A 25,559-nucleotide genomic window follows, 5' to 3' on the forward strand; every position below is an offset into this window, starting at 1 on the left:
TGTTCTCAACCTTCCTAATGCCGCGACCCCTTAATACAGTTCCTCATGTCACAACCATAACCATAACACCCTGCAAACAAAGCATTCTGAACTCCACCAACAATGGAATTAAACCAAACTTGGCACACAGAACTCCCATGATCAACAGAAAATACTGGAAGGGTTTGCTGGGCATTGACCTTGTATTTGGGAGTTGTAGTTCGCCTACACCCAGAGAGCACTGTGGACTTAAACAATGATGGATGTGGACCAAACTTGGCACAAATGCTCAATATGCCTAAATGTAAACAATGGTGGAGTTTGGGGGAAATGGACCTTGACATTTAGGAGTTGTGGTTGCTGGGATTCATAGTTCACCTACAATCAAAGAGCATTTTCATCCCCACCAACGATAGAATTGAACCAAACTTCCCACACAGAATCCCCATGACCAACAAAAAATACTGGAAGGGTTTGGTGGGCATTGACCTTGAGTTTGAGAGTTGTAGTTCACCTACTTCCAGAGAGCACTGTGGACTCAATCAATGATGGATCTGGACCAAACTTGGCACGGATACTCAATATGCCCAAATGTGAAACCTGATGGGGTTTGAGGAAAATAGCCTTTGACATTTGGGAGTTGTACTTGCTGGGATTTATAGTTTATACAATCAAGGAGTGTTCAGAATCCCTCCAATGATAGAACTGGGCCAAAGTTCCCACATGACCAAATCCCCATGACCAACAGAAAATACTGTGCTTTCTGATGGTGTTTGGCGACCCCTCTGACACACCTTTGCGACCCCCCCCCCAGGGGTCCTGATCCCCAGGTTGAGAAACACTGCTTTAGATAGATAGATAGATAGATAGATAGATAGATAGATAGACAGACAGACAGACAGATGGATGATGGGAAGAAGCTTTCTATGGATTTTATAGAATCATAGAGTTGGAAGAGACCTCATGGGCCATCCAGTCCAACCCCCTGCCAAGAAGCAGGAATATTGCATTCAAATCACCCCTGACAGATGGCCATCCAGCCTCTGTTTAAAAGCTTCCAAAGAAGGAGCCTCCACCACACTCCGGGGCAGAGAGTTCCACTGCTGAACGGCTCCCACAGTCAGAAAGTTCTGGTAAAGGGTCTGGAGAACAAGCCCTATGAGGAGCGGCTTAAGGAGCTGGGCATGTTTAGCCTGAAGAAGAGAAGGCTGAGAGGAGACATGATAGCCATGTATAAATATGTGAGAGGAAGCCACAGGGAGGAGGGAGCAAGCTTGTTTTCTGCTTCCTTGGAGACTAGGATGCGGAACAATGGCTTCAAACTACAAGAGAGGAGATTCCATCTGAACACGAGGAAGAACTTCCTGACTGTGAGAGCCGTTCAGCAGTGGAACTCTCTGCCCTGGAGTGTGGTGGAGGCTCCTTCTTTGGAAGCTTTTAAAAAGAGGCTGGATGGCCATCTGTCAGGGGTGATTTGAATGCAATATTCCTGCTTCTTGGGAGAATGGGGTTGGACTGGATGGCCCATGAGGTCTCTTCCAACTCTTTGATTCTATGATTCTATGTTCAGATGGAATCTCCTTTCTTGTAGTTTGAAGCCATTGTTTCGTGCCAAGAAGCAGGAATATTGCATTCAAATCACCCCCGACAGATGGCCATCCAGCCTCTGTTTAAAAGTTTCCACACAAGGAGCCTCCACCACACTCCGGGGCAGAGAGTTCCACTGCTGAACGACTCTTACAGTCAGGAAGTTCTTCCTCATGTTCAGATGGAATCTCCTTCCTTGTAGTTTGAAGCCATTGTTCCGTGTCCTAGTCTCCAAGGAAGCAGAAAACAAGCTTGCTCCCTCCTCCCTGTGGCTTCCTCTCACATATTTATACATGGCTATCATATCTCCTCTCAGCCTTCTCCTCTTCTTCAGGCTAAACATGCCCAGCTCCTTAAGCCGCTCTTCATAGGGCTTGTTCTCCAGACCTTTTATCATTTTAGTCACCCTCCTCTGGACACATTCCAGCTTGTCAATATCTCTCTTGAATTGTGGTGCCCAGAATTGGACACAATATTCCAGGTGTGGTCTAACCAGAGCAGAATAGAGGGGTAGCATGACTTCCCTAGATCTAGACACTATGCTCCTCTTGATGCAGGCCAAAATCCCATTGGCTTTTTTTGCCGCCACATCACATTGTTGGGTCATGGTGTTAGAAAGGTTGAGAACTACTGAGATAGATAGATAGCTAGATAGGATGGATGGATGATGGGAAGAAGTTGCTATGCTCAATATTATTATTATTTATTTATGTATTTATTTATTTATTTATTTATTTACATCTTTTATATTCCGCCCTTCTCAGCCCGCAGGGGACTCAGGGCGGATTAGTGTACACATATATGGCAAACATTCAATGCCAATTTTTGACATACAAACATATACAGACATACACAGAGGCTATTTAACTTTTTCTGGCTGCCAGGGGAGCTGTCGCTTTCATCGTCCATCTGCAACGCTGATGAAGTACTTCCGCATTCCCCGCATGCTTCCCCGCTGGAGTCTTCTTTTTATGGCCTCATATATCAGTTAATTTAGCCTCCCCACACTTTAAGGTGGTACCTTATTCTCCTACTTGACAGATGCAACTGTCTTTCAGGTTGACCATTTCCGCTACCTTGGCAGCCACCTCTCCACCAAAGTCAACATCGACATCGAAATACAACACTGCCTGAGCTCTGCAAGTGCAGCATTTTCCCGAATGAAGCAGAGAGTGTTTGAGGACCGGGACATCCGTAGGGATACCAAGGCGCTTGTCTACAAAGCTATTGTCCTCCCAACCCTGCTATATGCCTGTGAAACGTGGACTGTCTACAGACGTCACATGCAACTCCTGGAACGATTCCATCAGCACTGCCTCTGGAAAATCCTGCAAATCTCTTGGGAAGACAAGCGGACTATTGTCAGTGTGCTGGAAGAAACAAAGACCACCAGCATTGAAGCGATGGTCCTCTGCCATCAACTCCGCTGGGCCGGCCACGTTGTCCGGATGCCTGACCACCGTCTCCCAAAGCAGTTGCTCTACTCTGAACTTAAGAACGGAAAACGGAACGTTGGTGGAAAGGAAAAGAGATTTAAAGATGGGCTCAAAGCCAACCTTAAAATCTCTGGCATAGACACTGAGAACTGGGAAGCCCTGGCCCTTGAGCGCTCCACCTGGAGGTCAGCTGTGACCAGCAGTGCTGCAGAATTCGAGGAGGCACGAGTGGAGGGTGAAAGAGAGAAACGTGCCCGGAGGAAGGTGTGTCAAGCCAACCCCGACCGGGACCACCTTCCACCTGGAAACCAATCGGAGGAAGGTGCGTCAAGCCAACCCCGTCCGGGACCGCCTTCCACCTGGAAACCAATGCCTTCACTGTGGGAGAAAATGCGGGTCAAGAATAGGTCTCCACAGCCACCTACGAATCCACAAGGAAACCCATCATAGAAGACCATCTTACTCGTCCAACGAGGGATCGCCTAAGTAAGTAAGTAAATCTTTTGGGTTGCAAAGGTCGACAACAGGCTACACACAATTGGTTGGAAACCCACTCCAACCCGGGCTGGCTTCGAACTCATGACCTTTTTGGTCAGACTGATCTTAATGCAGTTGACACTCAGCCAGCTGCGCCACAATCCCAGTGCTTTATAGGGTAGGCATGGGCAAACTTCGGTCCTCCAGGTGTTTTGGACTTCAACTCCCACAATTCCTAACAGCCTTCTGGCCTTACTTGGTGCTAGGGTTTAAACCTGGTGATGCTCTCCCCGTTTCCCATCCCATCCCGCTCTCCCACGGTTGTCGTACGGATACAGACAGGGACACCATGTACACACGACGGAAAACTTTTCATCAAAAGTATAATACAAAACGGAGAACAATTTGGTAGAAGACAAACAGATTAGGGGTGATCTCATCCCTGTAATAACTGCAGATCCTCCTTCTGTCACGCAAAAGCCGCTGGAGGTTAAATTTAGGTGCAGCAAAGAAAAGAAAAGGAGTCGGAGCAACTCCTTGACGAAGGAAAGGTCACAACGTTTGACTCTGAGAACAAAAGAACGGGGGAATACAGCGATGCGCCTTTTGCAGAAAGTCAATTTCTATATTGTCACTGAGGGTCCAATTCCCCAGGTGGATCTAACCTGCGTTTCCCTTTGATTGCCCCGGTCATATGGACTATCAACCTTGCATCTATATAAATAAAAATGTAATGTTCGTTTGTGGGATTAACAGAACTCAAAAACCACTGGGCCAATTGACACCAAATTTGGACACAAGACACCTAACAACCCAACGTATGTCCTTCACACACACAAAAATGATTTTGTCATTTGGGAGTTGTAGTTGCAGGGATTTACAGTTCACCTACAATCAAAGAGCATTCTGAATCCCACCAACAATGGAATTGAACCAAACTTGGCACACAGTTCTCCCATGACCAACAGAAAATACTGGAAGGGTTTGGTGGGCAGTGTACTTTGGTTTTGGAGTTGTAGTTCACCTACATCCAGAGATCACTGTGGACTCAAACAATGATGGATCTGGACCAAACTACACAAATACTCAATATGCCCAAATGTGAACACTGGTGGAATTTGCAGGGAAATAGAATCTTGACATTTGGGAGTTGTGGTTCCTGGAATTTATAGTTCACCTACAATCGCACTGCATTCCGAACCCCACCAACGATAGAATTGGGCCAAACCTCCCACACAGAACCCTCATGTGGGCCACAGCAACGCGTATCAGAGGACGGCTAGTCTATATAAATAAAAATGAAATGTTCGTTTGTGGGATTAACGGAACTCAAAAACCACTGGACGAATTGACACCAAATTTGGACACCTACTAACCCAAGGAGTGACCATCACTCAAAAAACGTATTTTGTCATTTGAGAGTTGCAGGTGCTGGGATTTGTAGTTCCCCAACAATCAAAGAGCATTCTAAACACCACCAATGATGTAATTGAACCAAACTTGGCACACAGTTCTCCCATGACCAACAGAAATTACTGGAAGGGTTTGATGGGCACTGTCCTTTGGTTTTGGAGTTGTAGTTCACCTACATCCAGAGATCACTGTGGACTCAAACAATGATGAATCTGGACCAAACTAAACAAATACTCAATATGCCCAAAATGTGAACACTGGTGGAATTTGCGGGAAAATAGAATCTTGACATTTGGGAATTGTAGTTGCTGGGATTTATAGTTCACCTACAATCTGAACCCCATCAACAATAGAATTGGGCCAAACCTCCCACACAGAACCCCTATGTGGGCCACAGCAACGCATGGCAGGGGATGGCTAGTCTATATAAATTAAAATGTAATGTTCGTTTGTGGGATTAACGGAACTCAAAAACCACTGGACGAATTGACACCAAATTTGGACAAAAGACACCTACTGACCCAAGGAGTGACCATCACTCAAAAATGTATTTTGTCATTTGAGAGTTGTAGGTGCTGGGATTAATAGTTCATATACAATCAAAGAGCATTCTGAACCCCACCAACAATGGAATTGAACCAGACTTGGCATACAGTTCTCCCATGACCAACAGAAATTACCAGAAGGGTTTGGTGGGCACTGTCCTTTGGTTTTGGAGTTGTAGTTCACCTACATCCAGAGAGCACTGTGGAATCAAGCAATGATGGATCTGGACCAAACTCTACACGAAGACTCAATATGCCCAAATGTGAACACTGGTGGAGTTTGGGGAAAATAGAATCTTGACATTTGGGAATTGTAGTTGCTGGGATTTATAGTTCACCTACAATCTGAACCCCATCAACAATAGAATTGGGCCAAACCTCCCACACAGAACCCCCATGTGGGCCACAGCAACGCGTATCAGGGGACGGCTAGTCTATATAAATAAAAATGTAATGTTCGTTTGTGGGATTAACGGAACTCAAAAACCACTGGACGAATTGACACCAAATTTGGACAAAAGACACCTACTGACCCAAGGAGTGACCATCACTCAAAAAAGTATTTTATCATTTGAGAGTTGTAGGTGCTGGGATTTATAGTTCCCATACAATCAAAGAGCATTCTAAACCCCATCAACGATAGAATTGGGCCAAACCTCCCATACAGAACCCCCATGACCACCAGAATGGACCACAGTAATGTGTGGCAAGGGACTAGTATCTCTATATAATATTTATATTTTGAGAAGACAGGTGGACAAACATCAGCGTTCTAGAAGAAGCATTGAAAGATGGACTTAAAGCTAACCTTTTAAAGTGTGGCAGAAACAAGATGGCCCTTGAGCACTCTAACTGGAGGTCAGCTGTGACCAGCAATGCTGCGGAATTCGAAGAGGCACAAATGGAGGGAGAAAGGTGTCAAGAAGAAGAAGGCACATCAAGCCAACCAGATCGATGTGTGATTGCCCCAACTTTATTTTCCATCTTCATCACTATGATACTTCATCTTGCTGATGGGAAGCTTCCCACCAGAGTGGAAATCATCTATCGGACAGATTAAATTATATATTTACATTACAAGTAATGTTACTAACAATATTACAATATGATGGTATAGTGCAATAAAGTAATATATAATACTGATATTGTACTATGCTAATAATATAATATATTGTATGAAAATATATACTATAAGCCGCTTTGAGTCCCCTTTGGGGTGAGAAGGGCGGCATATAAGTGCCGTAAGTAAGTAAATAAGTAAAAAAATAAATATGGCCATGTTCTAGAGGCATTTTCTCCTGACGTTTCGCCTGCATCTATGGCAACAATCCTCAGAGATTGTGAGGTGACAAATTGAAAACCAAATTTGGACACAATACACCTATTAGGCTAACGAGTGACCATCACTCATAAAAACACTGGAAAACACAACAGAATAGACTTAAAAAGCCAAAAAACAAAAACACACACATATATATACATATACACAAATATATACACATATATAGGCATATACACACACAAAACACATATACACGGACTGCGCCACAGCAACGCGTGGCAGGGGACGGCTAGTAGTAGTAGCAGTAGTAGTAGTAATAATAATAATAATAATAATAATAATAATAATAATATCAGCTTGAACACCAAGGTAACAAAATGCTTGATATGTTCAACCTTTCGGAGCACAGCTTGTCTTCTAGTTTCTATATTTCCAAACTAGTTGAAAACAACAACAACAACAACAACAACGAAACAACTCAATATGTTCAACCTTTTCATACACTTCCTGTGCCTTTGCATTGAATAGAGACATATAAGACTGTTCTTCTGGTTCCTGTATCTCCAAACTGGTGTAAAACAACCACAATAATAATTATAACAACAATAACTGCTTGAATGTCATGGAAACAGAATGCTTGATATGTTCAACCTTTGACAGCACAGCTCGCCTTACATTTCCTATGTTCCTTTATTGAATAGAGACATATGAGGTAGATCTTCTGGTTCCTGTATCTCCAATCTAATTGAAAATAATAATAATAATAATAATAATAATAATAATAATAACAACTCAATACACTCAACCTTTCGGAGCACAGCTCGTCTTACACTTCCTATGTTCTTCTAGTTCCTATATCTCCAAACTAGTTGAAAACAACAACAACACAACTCAATATGTTCAACCTTTCGGAGCACAGCTCGCCTTACATTTCCTATGTTCCTTTATTGAATAGAGACATATGAGACAGTTCTTCTGGTTCCTGTATCTCCAAACTAATTGAAAATAATAATAATAATAATAATAATAATAATAATAATAATATCAACAAAAAAACTCAATATACTCAACCTTTCGGAGCACAGCTTGTCTTACACTTCTTATGTTATTCTAGTTATTATATCTCCAAACTAGTTGAAAACAACAACAACAACAACAACACAACTCAATACGAGCACAGCTCATATTACACTTCCTATGTTCTTCTAGTTCCTATATCTCCAAACTAGTTGAAAACAACAACAACAACACAACAACAAAACAACTCAATACATTCAACCTTTTGGAGCACAGCTCGTCTTACACTTCCTATGTTCTTCTAGTTCCTATATCTCCAAACTAATTGAAAACAACAACAACAACAACAAAACAACTCAATACGCTCAACCTTTTGGAGCACAGCTTGTCTTACACTTCCTATGTTCTTCTAATTCCTATTTCCCCAAACTGGTTGAAAACAACAACAACAACAACAAAAACAACACAGCAACTCATTACGCTCAACCTTTCGGAGCTCAGCTTGTCTTACACTTCCTATGTTCTTCTAGTTCCTATATTTCCAAACTAATTGAAAACAACAACAAGAACAAAAATCAGAACAACAACAACACAACAACAACTCAATACGCTCAACCTTTCAGAGCACAGCTTGTCTTACACTTCCTATGTTCTTCTAGTTCCTATATTTCCAAACTAATTGAAAACAACAACAAGAACAACAACAACACAACAACTCAATACGCTCAACCTTTCAGAGCACAGCTTGTCTTACACTTCCTATGTTCTTCTAGTTCCTATATTTCCAAACTAATTGAAAACAACAACAAGAACAACAACAACAACACAACAACAACTCAATACGCTCAACCTTTCGGAGCACAGCTTGTCTTACACTTCCTATGTTCTTCTAGTTCCTATATCTCCAAACTGGCTGAAAACAACAATAACAACAACAACACAACTCAATACGCTCAACCTTTCGGAGCACAGCTTGTCTTACACTTCCTATGTTCTTCTAGTTCCTATATCTCCAAACTGGTTGAAAACAACAACAACAACAACAACAACAACAACAACAACACAGCAACTCATTAAGCTCAACCTTTCGGAGCTCAGCTTGTCTTACACTTCCTATGTTCTTCTAGTTCCTATATTTCCAAACTAATTGAAAACAACAACAAGAACAACAACAAGAGCAACAACAACACAACAACAACTCAATAAGCTCAACCTTTCGGAGCACAACTTGTCTTACACTTCCTATGTTCTTCTAGTTCCTATATCTCCAAACTAGTTGAAAACAACAAGAACAACAACAACAACAACAACAAGAACAACAACAGCTCATTACACTCAACCTTTCGGAGCACAGCTTGTCATACACTTCCTATGTCCCTCTAGTTCCTATATCTCCAAACTGGTTGAAAACAACAACAACAACAACAATAACAACAACAACACAACTCAATGCGCTCAACCTTTCAGAGCACAGCTTGTCTTACACTTCCTATGTTCTTCTAGTTCCTATATCTCCAAACTGGTTGAAAACAACAACAACAACAACAACAACAACAACAGCTCAATACACTCAACCTTTAGGAGCACAGTTTGTCTTACACTTCCTATGTTCCTCTAGTTCCTATTTCCCCAAACTGGTTGAAAACAACAACAACAACAACAACAACAACAACCACAACAACAGCTCAATACACTCAACCTTTCGGAGCACAGCTTGTCTTACACTTCCTAGGTTCTTCTAGTTCCTATATTTCCAAACTAGTTGAAAACAACAACAACAACAACAACACAACAGCTCAATACGCTCAACCTTTCGGAGCACAGCTTGTCTTACACTTCCTATGTTCCTCTAGTTCCTATATCTCCAAACTGGTTGAAAACAACAACAACAACACAACTCAATACGCTCAACCTTTCGGAGCACAGCTTGTCTTACACTTCCTATGTTTTTCTAGTTTTGGCCTTCAACTACCAAAAATCTTAACATCTTGGATTTCTGGGAGTTGTAGGCCAAAACACCTGGGGACCCACAGGTTGAGAACCACTGTTCTAGTTCCTATATCTCCAAACTGGTTGAAAACAACAACAACAATAACAACAACAACAGCAACAACAACTCAATACGCTCAACCTTTTGGAGCACAGCTTGTCTTACACTTCCTATGTTCTTCTAGTTCCTATATTTCCAAACTAATTGAAAACAACAACAACAACACAACTGAATATGTTCAACCTTTTGAAGCACAGCTCGTCTTACACTTCCTATGTCTTTGCATTGAATAGAGACATTCTGGTTCCTGTATCTCCAAACTGGTGTAAAACCACCACAATAATAATAATAACAACAATAACTGCTTGGATGTCATGGAAACAGAATGCTTGATATGTTCAACCTTTCACAGCACAGCTCGCCTTACGTTTCCTATGCCCTTGTATTGAACAGAGACATATGAGACTGTTCTTCTGGTTCCTGTACCTCCAGACTAGTTGAACGCTCTCCATATTATTCATCTTTTTTTTTGGCGTTCTTTCCCTAGAAGCACCCTTTCCCCCTTTCCTTGGATGAGACATCATGGAGAGGTCTTCTGACTCCCATCTCTCCACCCTTCCTTCCTTCCTCCCTCTTTCTTGCCCCCTTTTCCATAGACTTTAGGGAAATCTGGATCTCCAACCGGGGGCGTGGGGTGCCCCACAGTCTCATTAACTTCGTAACCTGAACAAATATCAAAAGCTTGGGAAGCATTGCTGTCCGCCCCCAAAGAACGCTCCTCCGGTTCCCACTGAGAGAAGGCTCTTTTCAGGGCAGGAGCGGCACCGTCCCCATCATTCTCCTTTTTGTGCAAGGGATGGAAGGGGAAGACAAAGGAAGGGGAAGAATGCCATGCTATATCTCTCTCTCGCTTGCGCTCTCTCTCTTAGGTCTAAGAGGTACAGTCGGTTGCTAAGGCAACGCCAGCTGCCGATGGTGATGGGCCCCGTGAGTTGAAACCTGACCCAGCGGGTGACAAACACGTCCTCACGCCCTACAAGGACAATAGTGTGGGCCGTTGACATCGTGTCCGTCAGGTCATTGGGAAAAGACTAGGACGACTATAGATCCATGGGGTACAACTTCACCTGGTCCAAACGTATTGAAAAGGCTGGCCGCAAAAAGTATGGGATCCACCAATCATGCTGGTCTGAGACTGGTTCTCAACCGGGCAATTAGTGACCATTGAGAAATATCTTCTAGAATCCTAGAGTTGGAAGAGACCCCAACGGCCATCCTGTCTGATATTATTCCTCCAGGCAGGAAGACTCCACCAAAGCCCTCCCCGACAGATGGACATCCAGACTCTGAATCATGGAATCATAGGAGACCCCAACAACCATCCAGTACGATCCCATTCTGCAGGCAGGAAGACACCACCAAAGCCCTCCCGATAGATGGCCATCCAGACTCTGAATCATGGAATCATAGGAGACCCCAATAGCCATCCAGTCCGACCCCATTCTGCAGGCAAGAAGACAACACCAAAGCCCTCCCAAAAGATGGTCACCCAGACTCTGAATCATGGAGTCAGAAGATACCCCAAAAGCCATCCAGTCCGACCCCATTCTGCAGTCAAGAAGACAACACCAAAGCCCTCCCAAAAGATGGTCACCCAGACTCTGAATGATGGAGTCAGAAGATACCCCAAAGTCCATCCAGTCCGACCCCATTCTGCAGGCAGGAAGACAACACCAAAGCCCTCCCAAAAGATGGTCACCCAGACTCTGAATGATGGAATCACAAAGTCAGAAGATACCCCAAAGGCCATCCAATCCGACCCCATTCTGTAGGTAGGAAGACACCACCAAAGCCCTCCCGACAGACGGACAGTGGCGGGGCAGCTACAGCAATTCTTAGATGAGACTGTGGGTTTGGACCCGTTTCAATCAGGCTTTTGTTCAGGTCATGGGGCAGAGACTGTCTTGGTAGCTATTACTGATGAAATTCATCGTCAGACCGAGGCGGATCAGCGCTATTGGTACTCGGACCTCACAGCTGCATTCGACACCGTGGACCATGACCTGCTGATTCATCGATTGGTTATGTACGAGGTTTAGCCCTTAAATGGTTCAATTCATTCCTCCGGGACCGGAGACAGAGGGTGGAGTGGTGAGGCCAAAGCTCTGAGAGCTCCTGCCTTTGCTGTGGAGTTCCCCAGGGTGCCATCCTCTCGCCCCTGTTATTTAACATCTACGTCCTGCCACTTGCTGGACTGGTGTGGAGCTTTGGCATAGAGTGCTACCCGTATGCAGATGATACCCAGCTACTCTTGCATCTCGAACCTGGGACAACCGCGATTCCTGAGAACTTTAGGCTGTGTTTGGAAGCAGTGATGAGTTGGCTGCGAGCGAGCAGACTCAAAGTGAACCCTGCTAAAACTGAGATACTCTGGCCCAGCCAGAAACCAGGCTTAATCCAGTCTTTGCCTGATTTCGATGGGGAAGCTCTGGTTCCGTCTGCCACTGTTAAAAGCCTTGGGGTTGTGTTGGACTCATCGCTGACGACGGAGGCCCAGATCACTGCCATAAGTAAGCAGGCCTTTTTTCATCTTTGCCAGGCAAGGAAATTGACATTCTACCTTTCGGTAGGAGCATTGGCAACGGTAATCCACGCAACAGTCACCACGAGGTTGTACCATTATATGCCGGCCTTCCGAAGTCAACAACCCAGAAGATTCGGATGGTCCAAAATACGGTGGCCAGGCTGCTAGCGGGATCATCTATAAGATCCCATATCACACTGATGCTGCAACAACTGCATTGGCTACCAATAGAACATTGGATCTCTTACAAGATCCTGACCCTGACATTTAGAGCTCAAAATGGCCAAGGACCTTTGTATCTCAGGGACCGCCTCATTCCTTTTCTCCATCAGTGGTCACCTCGATCCACCCAGGAAAATCTCCTATACATACCGGGCCCTAGGGAGGGACACCTGGAATCATAGAATCAAAGAGTTGGAAGAGACCTCCTGGGCCATCCAGTCCAACCCCCTGCCAAGAAGCTGGAATATTGCATTCAAATCACCCCTGACAGATGGCCATCCAGCCCCTGTTTAAAAGTTTCTAAAGAAGGAGCCTCCACCACACTCTGGGGCAGAGAGTTCCACTGCTGAACGGCTCTCACAGTCAGGAAGTTCTTCCTCATGTTCAGATGGAATCTCCTTTCTTGTAGTTTGAAGCCATTGTTCCGTGTCCTAGTCTCCAAGGAAGCAGAAAACAAGCTTGCTCCCTCCTCCCTGTGGCTTCCTCTCACATATTTATACATGTGAGAGGAAGCCACAGGGAGGAGGGAGCAAGCTACAAGGCATAGAGCTTTTTCGATCTATGCTCCAATTCTGTGGAACTCATTGCCTCCATACATTAGAGCAATGTCGGAGTTGCGAACTTTTGTAAAGGCACTCAAAACTTGGCTGTTTGGTTGTGCATTTAAGTAATCAGATCTAATTTGCCAAATAGTCACTGCTGAATGTTTTTATGTTGAATGTTTTTATATTATGTAAATGCTATTTTAGATTGTAATTCGCTCGGAGCACCTTAGTGGAGAGCGACTAATTAAGAAATAAAGTGAAGTGAAGAAGTGAAGTATGGAAAACAGAGATCTGGTCCTTGGCATTGTTCTTAGGGAAAGAAGTTGTGGCATTTCGGTGTTCTGAAGTTTTGGCATTACAGAAGTCTTAGAACTATGCCTTGGCAGGCTGCAGGAAATCAGGGTCTGGCCTATACATACCGGGCCCTAGGGAGGGACTTCTCCAAGGAGGTGCTTCTCCAAGGTGCTTCTCCAAGGAGGGAGAACTCCTTGCGCCAACTCCACTGGCTACCGATCTGCTACCGGGCTGAATTCAAAGTGTTGGCGTTGGCCTTTAAAGCCCTAAATGGTTCCGGCCCAAGGGAGACCCTGCTCTCGATCCCGCCTGCTTCTCAAGCTCGCCTGGCGGGGACGAGAGATAGGGCCTTCTCGGTGGTGGCTCCTCGACTGTGGAACGCCCTTCCTACGGACATTAGACTAGCACCATCTCTAATGGTATTCCGCAAAAAAGTGAAGACCTGGCTGTTTGAGCAGGCGTTCGAATAATTAGTGCAATGATTGGTTAATGAACAATGGATGACGAATCTGGAACATGTTTTTGATGACGAGACAACAGTGAATGGGTATTGTAATAACTGTTTATTAATTGTGTAATGTGTTAGGTTGTTAACTGTTTCTATACTGTAGCACTGAATTTTTGCTGTTCGTATTTGTTGTGAACTGCTGTGAGTCGCCTTCGGGCTGAGAACAGCGGTATATAAGTAAGGTAAATAAATAATAAATAATACTTGAATGCCTGAGGATGAATGCATGTGCATGTGTATGAATGTTGAGTGAAAATGTAATTCCCTTTTGTTTGTTTGTTGGCCAATGTAATTGTAAATCCAATGTAGTTGCACAGAATCTGTATGTCTGTATGTCCAATGTCATTCTTTGTCTAAATGTTATTCTGTAATCTGATATACCCTCTCCCACTGGAAATTGCAATAAAAAGAACCTATGCTTCAAAGTCATTCATGACATGTGTGTGATCAGGCTGAAACACAGACAGAAACGGAGGCTGTAGATTAGAGAGAAGGGCTAGCAGCTGCAGAAGAGACAGAGGATGTTTGGGTTTCCATTTCTCGTGAGAATTGGTCTCAAGAAGAAGATGGGATTACCCCACAATATGAGATTAGGACTCCACTCGGAGAGAGCAAAGAAAAGGTTAATTAGAAGGTCAGAAAGACTTCCTTGAAATGCAGGGGTCAAATGGATGGAAGGGATGAATTCATGGCTGTTTGCTTAAATTAAGTGACGCTTTCCTGGTCTTTTCAGAGCAGACAACATTGCCATAAAATCAAGTTCAGGTTTAGCTCTCAAGTTTGCCTTTGACAAGAGTTTTGTCTTGGAAACATTCCTGCTTTCATGTTTATGGATTTTTGCCTATGCTCTTGACTTCATGGATTTCATGTACCTTGCTATCTTGGACTATTGATCTTTGTATATTTGGACTACTATTTTGTAAATAAACTGCTGTAGTTAGTTCCTCCTGGACTCGATGTGGTGCTGGGTGAAAAAGTGTGACTGTACTAGACTGCAACACACCTGCCAATCCACCTAAGCTACTTCTCTAATTAATGACATCCCATATAGACTACTGCAACGCACTCTACGTGGGGTTGCCCTTGAAGACTGTTCGGAAACTTCAACTGGTCCAGCGAGCGGCAGCCAGATTGCTCACCGGAGCGACATACAGGGAGCACACCACCTCCCTGCTGTGTCAGCTCCACTGGCTGCCGATTCAGTTCCGAGCACAATTCAAGGTGCTGGTTTTGACCTACAAAACCCTTTACGGTTCCGGTCCAGCGTATCTGTCCGAACGTATCTCCCTCTACGTCCCACCCTGGAATCTGAGATCATCTGGGGAGGCCCTGCTCTCGACCCCACCGCTATCACAAGTGAGGCTGGTGGGGACGAGGAGCAGGGCCTTCTCAGTGGTGGCCCCCCACCTGTGGAACTCACTCCCGGGGGAAATCAGGGCATCAACATCCCTCCTTGCCTTCAGGAGGAAGGTAAAGACGTGGTTGTGGGACCAGGCCTTTGGACACCCTGACAATTAGATATGGAAACCAGATGGATAGGACCGACAACTTAGTGGAACTTGGAACTTAAACTATGAGACCCTGAAACGCTGACCATTAATGAGGTTTGTATTGATTTTATTGCTTATATTGCTTTTATTGGTTTTATGGTTGTTTTTGCCGATAATAATTATTGTCTTCTGTTAACTGTTATTGCTAAAATTATTGTGTCAACTGTTGTTATTGTCCTTTGCTGTCTGTGATGCGGGCATCGAATTGTGCCTCGCTTTTGTAAGCCGCCCTGAGTCCCCCCCGGGGTGAGAAAGGCGGGGTAGAAGCAACCGAAATAAATAAATAAATAAATAAATAAATAATAAAAATGATGCCAGGGATTTAATGTCCAGTCTTCCACCCAAGGGCACTCTGTCCATGCTCAGGGACATGCTTGTTTTTCAAACGAGGCCACTCTGTCCATGCTCAGGGACATGCTTGTTTTTCAAATGAGGCTGTACTGTTCCTTGAAGGCCACTTGTGAGTGTACGTCTGTACACATGTAAGTACAGGCACATATTTAGATATGGGAATGAAAAACGGGCAAGTTAGGGATTTCCTCGTCCGTGTCCTCTAGCTTACATTGAACTATCAGGGCAGACTAACATCAGAAATGCATGCCCTGAAAGACATATCGCATACAGTTTGAAAACAAACACGCACATATAAGAGCCGAACAGTCCCAAAACAGCCATCCATAGTTGATTGACAGCTTTCAGGACTAACTTAAATGCCACAAAAATTGTTTCACCTTTGAACTCTTCACCAATTTATAGGGATCATGGCTGATACATCCTTGAGACACATTATTATTGTTATTGTTGTTGTCATCGTCATCATCGTAATCGCCATCAACATCCTTGAATAGCATCCAAGAGGTACCCAACAGGTGGTCCTGACTGGTGTTCATGTGTCTTCATAGATGATGATGATGATCATAATAATTGATGAGAAGAAACTGGAAAAGCTTATACAATATGAGGATTTAAAGATCAAACTGCAAAGACTCTGGCACAAGCCAGTCAAGGTGGTCCCAATGGTGATGGTACACTGGGTGCAGTGCCTAAAGACCTTGGCTTGCACTTAAAAACAATTGGCGCTGACAAAATCACCATCTGTCAGCTGCAAAAGGCCACCCTATTTGGATCTATATGCATTATTCGCTGACATATCACACTATCCTAGACACTTGGGATGGGAAGTATCCGACGTGTGATCCAATACAACAGCCAGCAGAGTGATCTTGTTTACTGTGGACTCATCTTGTGTTTCAAATAAATAATAATAATAATAATAATAATTGTTTAAAAATAAAATAAAAATGTGCAATAATAATAGCAATAAAATTATATGATTTGATTATAAATTGTACATATTTATTGTTAACATAAATTATTATTAGATGTTTTGGGTATATTATTATTATTACTACAGGTTTTTAGTTTTACATCATAGTTATTATTGTTGTATTTTATTTTTAAAATAAATTATTGATCTTATATTTCTTATTTTTTTAATGGTTGGCCATTGTGAGTCTCTTATGAGAGAGGAAAAACAAAATGTTTTTTTTTGTTTTTAAATTGCACATTTTTATTTTATTTTCTATCTATCTATCTTTCAATCCAGCCATCCATCTACATATTTATCTATGCATCCATCCATTGATCCAGCCATCCATCTACTTATTCATCTCTCCATCCATCCATCAATCAATTAATCCAGCCATTCATCTACATATTTATCCATCCATCTATTCATCTACCTGTCTGTCTGTCTGTCTGTCTGCCTATCTAGCCATCCATCCATCTACATATCTATCTATGCATCTATCCACCCATCCATCTACATATTCATCTATGCATCCATTTATCCGTCCGTCCATCCATCCATTCATCTATCTATCTGCTTGTCGGCTTGTCTATCTATCAATCAATTATTCCATCCATCCATCCATCCACATATCTATGCAGCCATCCATCTATCTATCCATCTACCTATTCGTCCGACCATCCATCCACCCACATATCTATCTATGCATCCATTCATCCATCCATCCCCTTATTCATCTCTCTATCTATCTATCTATCTATCTATCTATCCAGCCATCCAGCCACCTACATATCTATCCATCCATCCATCCATTCATCTACCTGTCTGTCTGTCTGTCTGCCTGCCTATCAATCTAGCCATCCATCCATCTACATATCTATCTATGCATCTATCCACCCATCCATCTACATATTCATCTATGCATCCATTCATCCGTCCATCCATCCATTCATTTATCTGCTTGTCTGTCTTGTCTATCTATCTATCTATCTATCTATCTATCTACCCATCCATCCATCTACATATCTATGCAACCATCTATCTATCCACCTATTCGTCCATCTTTCCATCCGTCCGTCCATCCATCCATCTACATATTCATCTATGCATCCATTCATCCGTCCATTCATCTATCTGCTTGTCTGCCTATCTATCTATCTATCTATCTATCTATCTATCTATCAATTAATCCATCTATCCATCTACATATCTATGCAGTCATCTATCTATCCTCCTATTCGTCTGTCTTTCCGTCCATCTATCTATCTATCCATCCATTCATCCATCTACATATTTATCTATGCATCCATCCAGCCATCCATCTATCCATCCATCTACCCATCAATCAATCAATCCATAATAATAATAATAATAATAATAATAACAACAACAACAACAACAACGACAACAACTTTTTTTGCTTCTAAATTGTACCTTTTAATTTACTATTAGGTCTGATATGGGAGGTTTAACAGCATTTTTATAATGAACGGATTTGTACCTGTGGAGCACCTGAAATTGAGGCTACAGCACACATATGATTTGATTGTCAATTGTATCAGAAGGTAAGAGGTGTATACCTTGATCCATAGATCAAACAGACCATTTATTGGGAATCTCACATTAGAACAACATATTTTACGTGTGGCCAAGACCCAAAAGTAACATATAAAAGAGCTCTGTATTTAAGCAAAGCGATACATCTGATATCCACACATGTGGGGCTGATCAGGATAAGGAAATATGAGGCATATATTCAGTTTCATCATACTTACTTATTGTATTATTACAGGTGTCTTACATAGAGTTTTATTAAGTTATATCTGGATTCTTATAAGGCAGATTCTGCCAATATTTTCCAGCCTCATAATCTATAAATCCCCCACCTTTTCCTGACCAGATTCAGCAATACCTATGATGGCAGGTTTGCTTTGCTTCAGTCCAACTGGCAGAACTGGAAGAAGGGAAAAGAGGTATAAGGTTGCAGCAGCCAAAGGGTTAAAAGATGGGCAGCATCCGGATTATTAGTCGGGAACATCATTTTGTAAACATATGTAGTTCCCTTGGCAACCGGAGCCAGGTTCCTTGGTTACGGATGGAAAAGGGGGGGGGGGGGACGGCAAAATCGAGATGTCGGAGAACGGAGGAAGAGAGGGAGGAGAGGGTTTTTTCCTTTTCCTTTTTTTGGGATTCCTGAAAGCATGACAAAAGAAGAAAGGAAAGGGGGAAAAGAGGAGGGGGATCAATAGATAAAGGCGGTCCAGAGAGGTAGCCACCATCAAAGGACAGGGTGCAGAAGCAAATCTTTTGCAATATCCACCTTCTTAGCCATTTTAGCAGGTTCCTACAATTGCATTACATTCAAGCTATCAATTGGATATCAATATAATGTCAATAAAGGTGATCAAAGTTGCAAAGGGTATGGGTTTTCTTCACCCTCCTGCATTACCTCCACCCACCTACCTTCCTTCCTTCCATCAATTCTTTCGTTCCTTTCCTTCCTTCCATTCTTCCTTCCTTCCTTCCCTCCATCCTTCTATCCATCCTTCCTTCTACTCTTCCTTCTTTCCCTCCTTTGTTCCTTCTATCCTTCCTTCCATTCCTCCTTCCTTCCATTCCTCTTCTCTTCTTTCTCTCCATCCATTCTTCCTTCCCTTCTATTCTTCTTTCCTTCCTTTCTTCCATTCTTCCTTCCTTCCATTCCTCCTTCCTTCTATTCTTCCTTCCTTCCATCCTTCCATTCGTCCTTCCCTTCTTCCTTCCATCCTTTCTTCCATTCTTCCCTCTTTCCTTCTATTCTTCTTTCCTTTCTTTCTTCCATTCTTTATTCCTTCCTTCTATTATTCCTTCCTTCTCTCCTTCCTTCTATTCCTCCTTCCTTCTCTCCATCCTTTCTTTTAATTCTTCCTTCCCTCTTTCCTTCTTCTTTCTTTCCTTCCTTTCTTCCATCCTTCCTTCCTTCTATACCTCCTTCTTTCCTTCCCTCCATCCTTTCTTTCATTCATTCTTCCTTCCCTCTTTCCTTCTATTCTTCTTTCCTTTCTTTCTTCCATTCTTCCTTCCTTCTATTCCTCCTTCTTTCCTTCCCTCCATCCTTTCTTTCATTCTTCCTTCCCTCTTTCCTTCTATTCTTCTTTCCTTTCTTTCTTCCATTCTTCCTTCCTTCTATTCCTCCTTCCTTCATTCCTACTCTCCATCCTTTCTTTCATTCTTCCTTCCCTCTTTCCTTCTATTCTTCTTTCCTTTCTTTCTTCCATTCTTCCTTCCTTCTCTCCATCCTTTCTTTCATTCTTCCTTCCCTCCTTCCTTCTATTCTTCCTTCTTTCCTGCCACCCTTCATTATATTCTTCCTTACTTCTATGCTTTCCTTCTATCCCTCTCTTCCTTCTGTTCTTCCTTCCCCCCCCTCCCTCCTTCCATCCTTCCATCTTTCCCTCCCCCCTACTTCCCTCCATCCTTCCATTCACTCTTTCTTCCTTTCCTCCTTCCCTCCTTCCATTCACTCTTCTTTCTTTCCTGCCTTCCATCCATGCTTCCCTCCTTCCATTCCTCCTTCATTTTTTCCTTCCTTCTCTCCCTCCTTCCTTCCATTCTGTCTTCCTTCTTAAAAATAAGTCAAAAATCCTATATATAAATCTACTATTCAAAAATGGTGATTACTAAACCATAAGGTACATATATACCTCTCTCTGCAAATAATACAAAATATACAGCCAAAGAAAGAGATGTAACAGTTTGCAGACTTCAGTTCATTCAGTGGTCAGGAGCTTTGACTCTGCCCCATTACTTATGACATACTTTGGAGTCCCTCTCTCTGGAGCAGAGACTGGATGGCCATCTGTTGGGAGGACTTTGATGATGTCTTACTTTATGACCAAACAAGACGAGTGGGTGATCTCTGGGGATACCTTCCAATTCTAGGACTCTTACTTCTATATATAACTGCTAATATTTCTGAGGTTAGATGGCCATCTGTCTAGAAGGATTTGATGGTGTCAGGGTTGGATTTTGTATCAAACTCTAGGATTCTACATCTCGGTAGGATTATTTTATTTTATTTAGTATTCTATTATTTTACTTACTATTTCATTTTTATTTATTATTATTAATTTTTGTATTTTATTATATTATTTACTGTTTTATTTTATTTATTATTTCATTTTAATATTTTGCATTTACTAATTTATTTTTAATTTATTATTTTATTTCATTTCATTTTAATATTCCATATTTCATCATTTTTATTTACTGTTTTATTTTTACGTATTATTTTATTTCATTTTTTCATTTTTTCATGTAATTATCATTTTTATTACATTATTTTATTTTAATATTTCATAATTACTAAATTTACTAATTTATTTTTATTCCATTTGACTATTTTGTATTTTTTTTGTTTCGCTTACTAATTTATTTTTATTCCATTTGACTATTTTGTATTTTTTTTGTTTCGCTTACTAATTTATTTTTATTCCATTTGACTATTTTGTTTTTTTTTGTTTCGCTTACTAATTTATTTTTATTCCATTTGACTATTTTGTATTTTTTCGTTTCACTTACTAATTTATTTTTAATTTCATTTTACTATTTCGTTTTTTTTGTTTCGCTTACTAATTTATTTTTATTCCATTTGACTATTTTGTATTTTTTTTGTTTCGCTTACTAATTTATTTTTATTCCATTTGACTATTTTGTATTTTTTCGTTTCACTTACTAATTTATTTTTAATTTCATTTTACTATTTCGTTTTTTTTGTTTCGCTTACTAATTTATTTTTATTCCATTTGACTATTTTGTATTTTTTTTGTTTCGCTTACTAATTTATTTTTATTTCATTTTATTATTTTGTATTTTTTTTGTTTCACCTACTAATTTATTTTTATGTCATCTTCTTTTAATATTTTGCATTTTATTATTGTATTTACTATTTCATTTTATTGATGACTAGCTGTACCCGCCATGTGTTGCTGTGGGCAACCTTCCCTCCCCCTTTCCTCTCCTTCTTTTCCTCCTTTCTTCGCTCCCTCTTTCCTTCCCTTTTCTTCTTTCCTTCCTTCTCTACTTCTTTCATTCGTTCCTTTTTTTCCTTCCGCTTTCTCTCCTTTCTTCCTTCTCTACCTCTTTCCTTCCTTCACTTTTTGCTTTCATCCTTCCTTCTCTCTTTCCTTCTTTCCTTCCCTCCCTCTTTCTCTTCTTCCTTCTCTACCTCTTTCCTCCCTTCCTTCTCTCTTTCCTTCTCTCTTTTTCTCCTTTCTTTCTTTCTTTGCCCCAAAGAAGTGGGAAATTAATGTTTCCGTTTGATGTTTTGTCTTATGTCTGCTATAACAGGCTGTGCTTTTTGTTTAATTTTAGTTTGTTAAGTCATAATTCACATTTATATGTTGGGCTGTATACATTTTGTGAGCATGGATGTATTGTTGTTGTATTCGGACATTGAATGTTTGCCTTTTATGTTTGGAATCCGCCCTGAGTCCCTTTGGGGAGATAGAGCGGAATATAAATAAAGTATTTTTATTATTACGTATTTATTTATTTCTTCCCTTCCTTCCCTTTCTTTTCCTTCCCATTTTTCTGTATCCTAATTTAGCTTTTTGTCATTTAGATTGTTTGGGTTTTTAAGTCTTTTATGCTGTTTTTAAGGGGGTTTATGAGTGATGGTCACTCATTGGTCTGTTAGGGGTAGAGTGTCCAAATTTCATGTCAATTTGTCCAGTAGTTTTTGAGTTATGTTAATCCCACAAACGAATATTACATTTTTTTATTTATACTAGCCGTCCCCTCCCACGTGTTGCTGTGGCCCAGTATGTGTATATGAGTTTTGTGTGTGTATATGTGTGTATTTGTATATATTTGTGTGTATTTGTGTATTTATATGTGTGCATGCATATTGTGTACATGTGTGCTTGCCTATATGCATATTTGTATGTATATATGTGTGTATGTGTATATGTATATATATATATGTGTGCATGTATTTGCGCATGTGTATATGTATACATATGTATGTGTGCATATGTGTATATTTGTGTATGTTTGTGCATATATATGTGTGTGTATAAATATGTGCATGTGCATAAGTATATTAGTGTATGTGTATATGTATATATGTGTGTGGATATGTGTATATTTGTGTGTTTGTGCATATATATATGTGTGTGTATGAATGTGTGCATATGTATAAATGTGTATGTATATGTGTGAATATATGTATATTTGTGTGTTTGTGCATATACATATATACGTGTGTATGAATGTGTGCATGTGCATATGTATACGAGTGTATATGTATATGTATGTGTGAATATGTGTATATTTGTGTATGTTTGTGCATATATATATGTGTGTGTGTATAAATGAGTATATGTGCATATGTATATGAGTGTATGTGTGAATATGTGTGTATCCGTGTGTGTTTGTGCATATATATACATGTGTGTATGAATGTGTGCATGTGTATATGAGTATATGTATATATATGTATGTGTGAACATGTGTATATTTGTGTGTGTTTGTGCATATATATGTGTGTGTATGAATGTGTGCATATGTATATGAGTACATGTGCATATGTATATGAGTGTATGTGTATATGTATATGTGCATGTGTATATGTATATATGTATGTGTGAATATATGTGTATTTGTGTGTGCTTGTGCATATATATACATGTGTGTATGTGCATATGAGTATGTGTATTATATGTATATGTATATGCGAACATGTGTATATTTGTGTGTGTCTGTGCATATATATGTGTGTGTGTATGAATGTGTGCATATGTATATGAGTACATGTGCATATGTATATGAGTTCATGTGCATATGTATATGAGTACATGTGCATGTGTGTGTATGAATGCGTGCATGTGCATATGTATGAGTAGATGTGCATATGTATGTGAGTGTATGTGTATATGTATATGTGCATGTGTATATGTATATATGTATGTGTGAATATATGTGTATTTGTGTGTGTTTGTGCATATATATACATGTGTGTATGAATGTGTGCATGTGTATATGAGTATGTGTATGTGTATATATATGTATGTGTGAACATGTGTATATTTGTGTGTTTGTGCATATATACGTGTGTGTGTATGAATGTGTGCATATGTATATATATGTATATGTATGTGTGAACATGTGTATATTTGTGTGTGTTTGTGCATATATGTGTGTATGAATGTGTGCATGTGTATGAGTATGTGTATGTGTATATGTATGTATATGTATGTGTGAACATGTGTATTTTGGTGTGTGTTTGTGCATATATATGTGTGTATGAATGTGTGCATGTGCATATGTATATGAGTGTATGTGTATATGTATATATGGTGTATTTTTTTGGATTTTATATATATGTGTGTGTGTATGTATATGTATGTGTGAATATGTGTGTATTTGTGTGCTTGTGCATATATATATATATGTGTGTATGAATGTGTGCATGTGCATATGTATATGAGTGTATATGTATATGTGTATATTTGTGTGTGTTTACAGATCAGAGTGGCAGGATTCCTATACAGATAGATTATTATTATTATTATTATTATTAGAGATATTCCTTTCCCTCTTGGAAGCTCCTGTTGCCTCTTGCTTCCCCCATTTCCTCCCCAAAGAGGCTTCAAAGAACCCCACCATCAACCCCCTCCCACCATTTTCTGCCAGTGATTGACACCCAACCCCCTCCTCCCTCCCTCCCCCCCTTTTTTTGGGGGGGGGGTCTCCCTTTGTCCCCTCTTCCTTCCACTCACATGCCAGATGACGAAGAAGATGAGGGAGGCGCAGAGGACCAGAGTCAGCATGTAGCAGAAGGCGGCGAAGGTGAACGCCATGGCGGGGCTGGAGGGGCAGCTTCCTCTCCTTCTTTTGGGGGAAAGGTGGCACTCTGAGGGGAGCCGAGGAGCGCGCGGGTCTGGCCCCTTCCACGGTGGCGTCGTCGCCACCGACTGGCGGAGAGAGCAGAGCGAAGGCAAGAAAAAGAGGAGGAGTTGGGGGCGTGGCCTCGATTTAGCCACGCCCTCTCCACCTGCGAGGCCCCGCCCCTTTCTTAAAGAGCCCTGTCTCTATAGAGCAAACTTCGGCCCTCCGGGTGTTTTGGACTTCAACTCCCACAATTCCTAACAGCCGGTACCGGCTGTTAGGAATTGTGGGAGTTGAAGTCCAAAACACCCGGAGGGCCGAAGTTTGCTCATGGTGGCTTGGTTCCTTCCAAAAGGGGGCGTGGTCGCCTCCTGCGCGTGCGCACTACCCTCTCGTGAAGGACAGGCTGCAGAGCAAGAAAGTGGCCGAAAGGGGGCGTGGTTTGCCTATCACCTGTACCGAAAGGGGGCGTGGTTTCCTGCAAAGCAAGAAAGCAGCCGAAAGGGGGCGTGGTTTGCCTATCTCTGTACCGAAAGGGGGCGTGGTTTCCTGCAAAGCAACAAAGCGGCCGCAAGGGGGCGCAGTTTCCCTATCACCTGTACCTTTGAGGCCGCCATGATTGGTAACCATACAAACTAGATGAGCCAAATTAAAGTTTGTACGTTGGTTTGTACCACCAACGCTCCTCCCCAACTTGATGGATCCGGACCACACTTGGCAGCCAGGTCTTTCATTACCCCACTTAAAATAATAGCAAGGATTCAATTACGAAATCCAACCCGAAAATGTAAAAAATGGCAATCTAAGGATGGAGCCCCCAGTGGCACAGTGGGTTAAAGTACTGAGCTGCTGAGCTTGTTGATGGAAAGGTTGCAGATTCAATTCCGGGGAGCGGCGTGAGCTTCCGCTGTCAGCCCTAGCTTCTGCCAACCTAGCAGTTGGAAAACATGCA

At 41.5% G+C, this 25,559-nt stretch overlaps 1 protein-coding gene across 4 annotated transcripts in view; it reads right to left on the reverse strand.

Moving 5' to 3' along the window:
* CNIH2 (cornichon family AMPA receptor auxiliary protein 2) overlaps nt 1–24,774 on the reverse strand; it is a 121,961-nt gene extending 97,187 nt beyond the window's left edge. The window contains exon 1 of one of the 4 annotated variants that reach the window (XM_067472461.1): nt 24,499–24,774. In XM_067472461.1, the coding sequence (XP_067328562.1) occupies nt 24,499–24,579 (81 nt within the window). In that variant the 5' untranslated portion in view covers nt 24,580–24,774. The remainder of the gene's footprint in view (nt 1–24,498) is intronic. The other 3 variants (XM_067472460.1, XM_067472463.1, XM_067472462.1) reach the window with 3 other exon arrangements.
* Nucleotides 24,775–25,559: the final 785 nt, after the last annotated feature.

This window comes from Anolis sagrei, chromosome 12 (assembly GCF_037176765.1).
Source record: "Anolis sagrei isolate rAnoSag1 chromosome 12, rAnoSag1.mat, whole genome shotgun sequence".
Lineage (NCBI taxonomy): Eukaryota > Metazoa > Chordata > Lepidosauria > Squamata > Dactyloidae > Anolis > Anolis sagrei.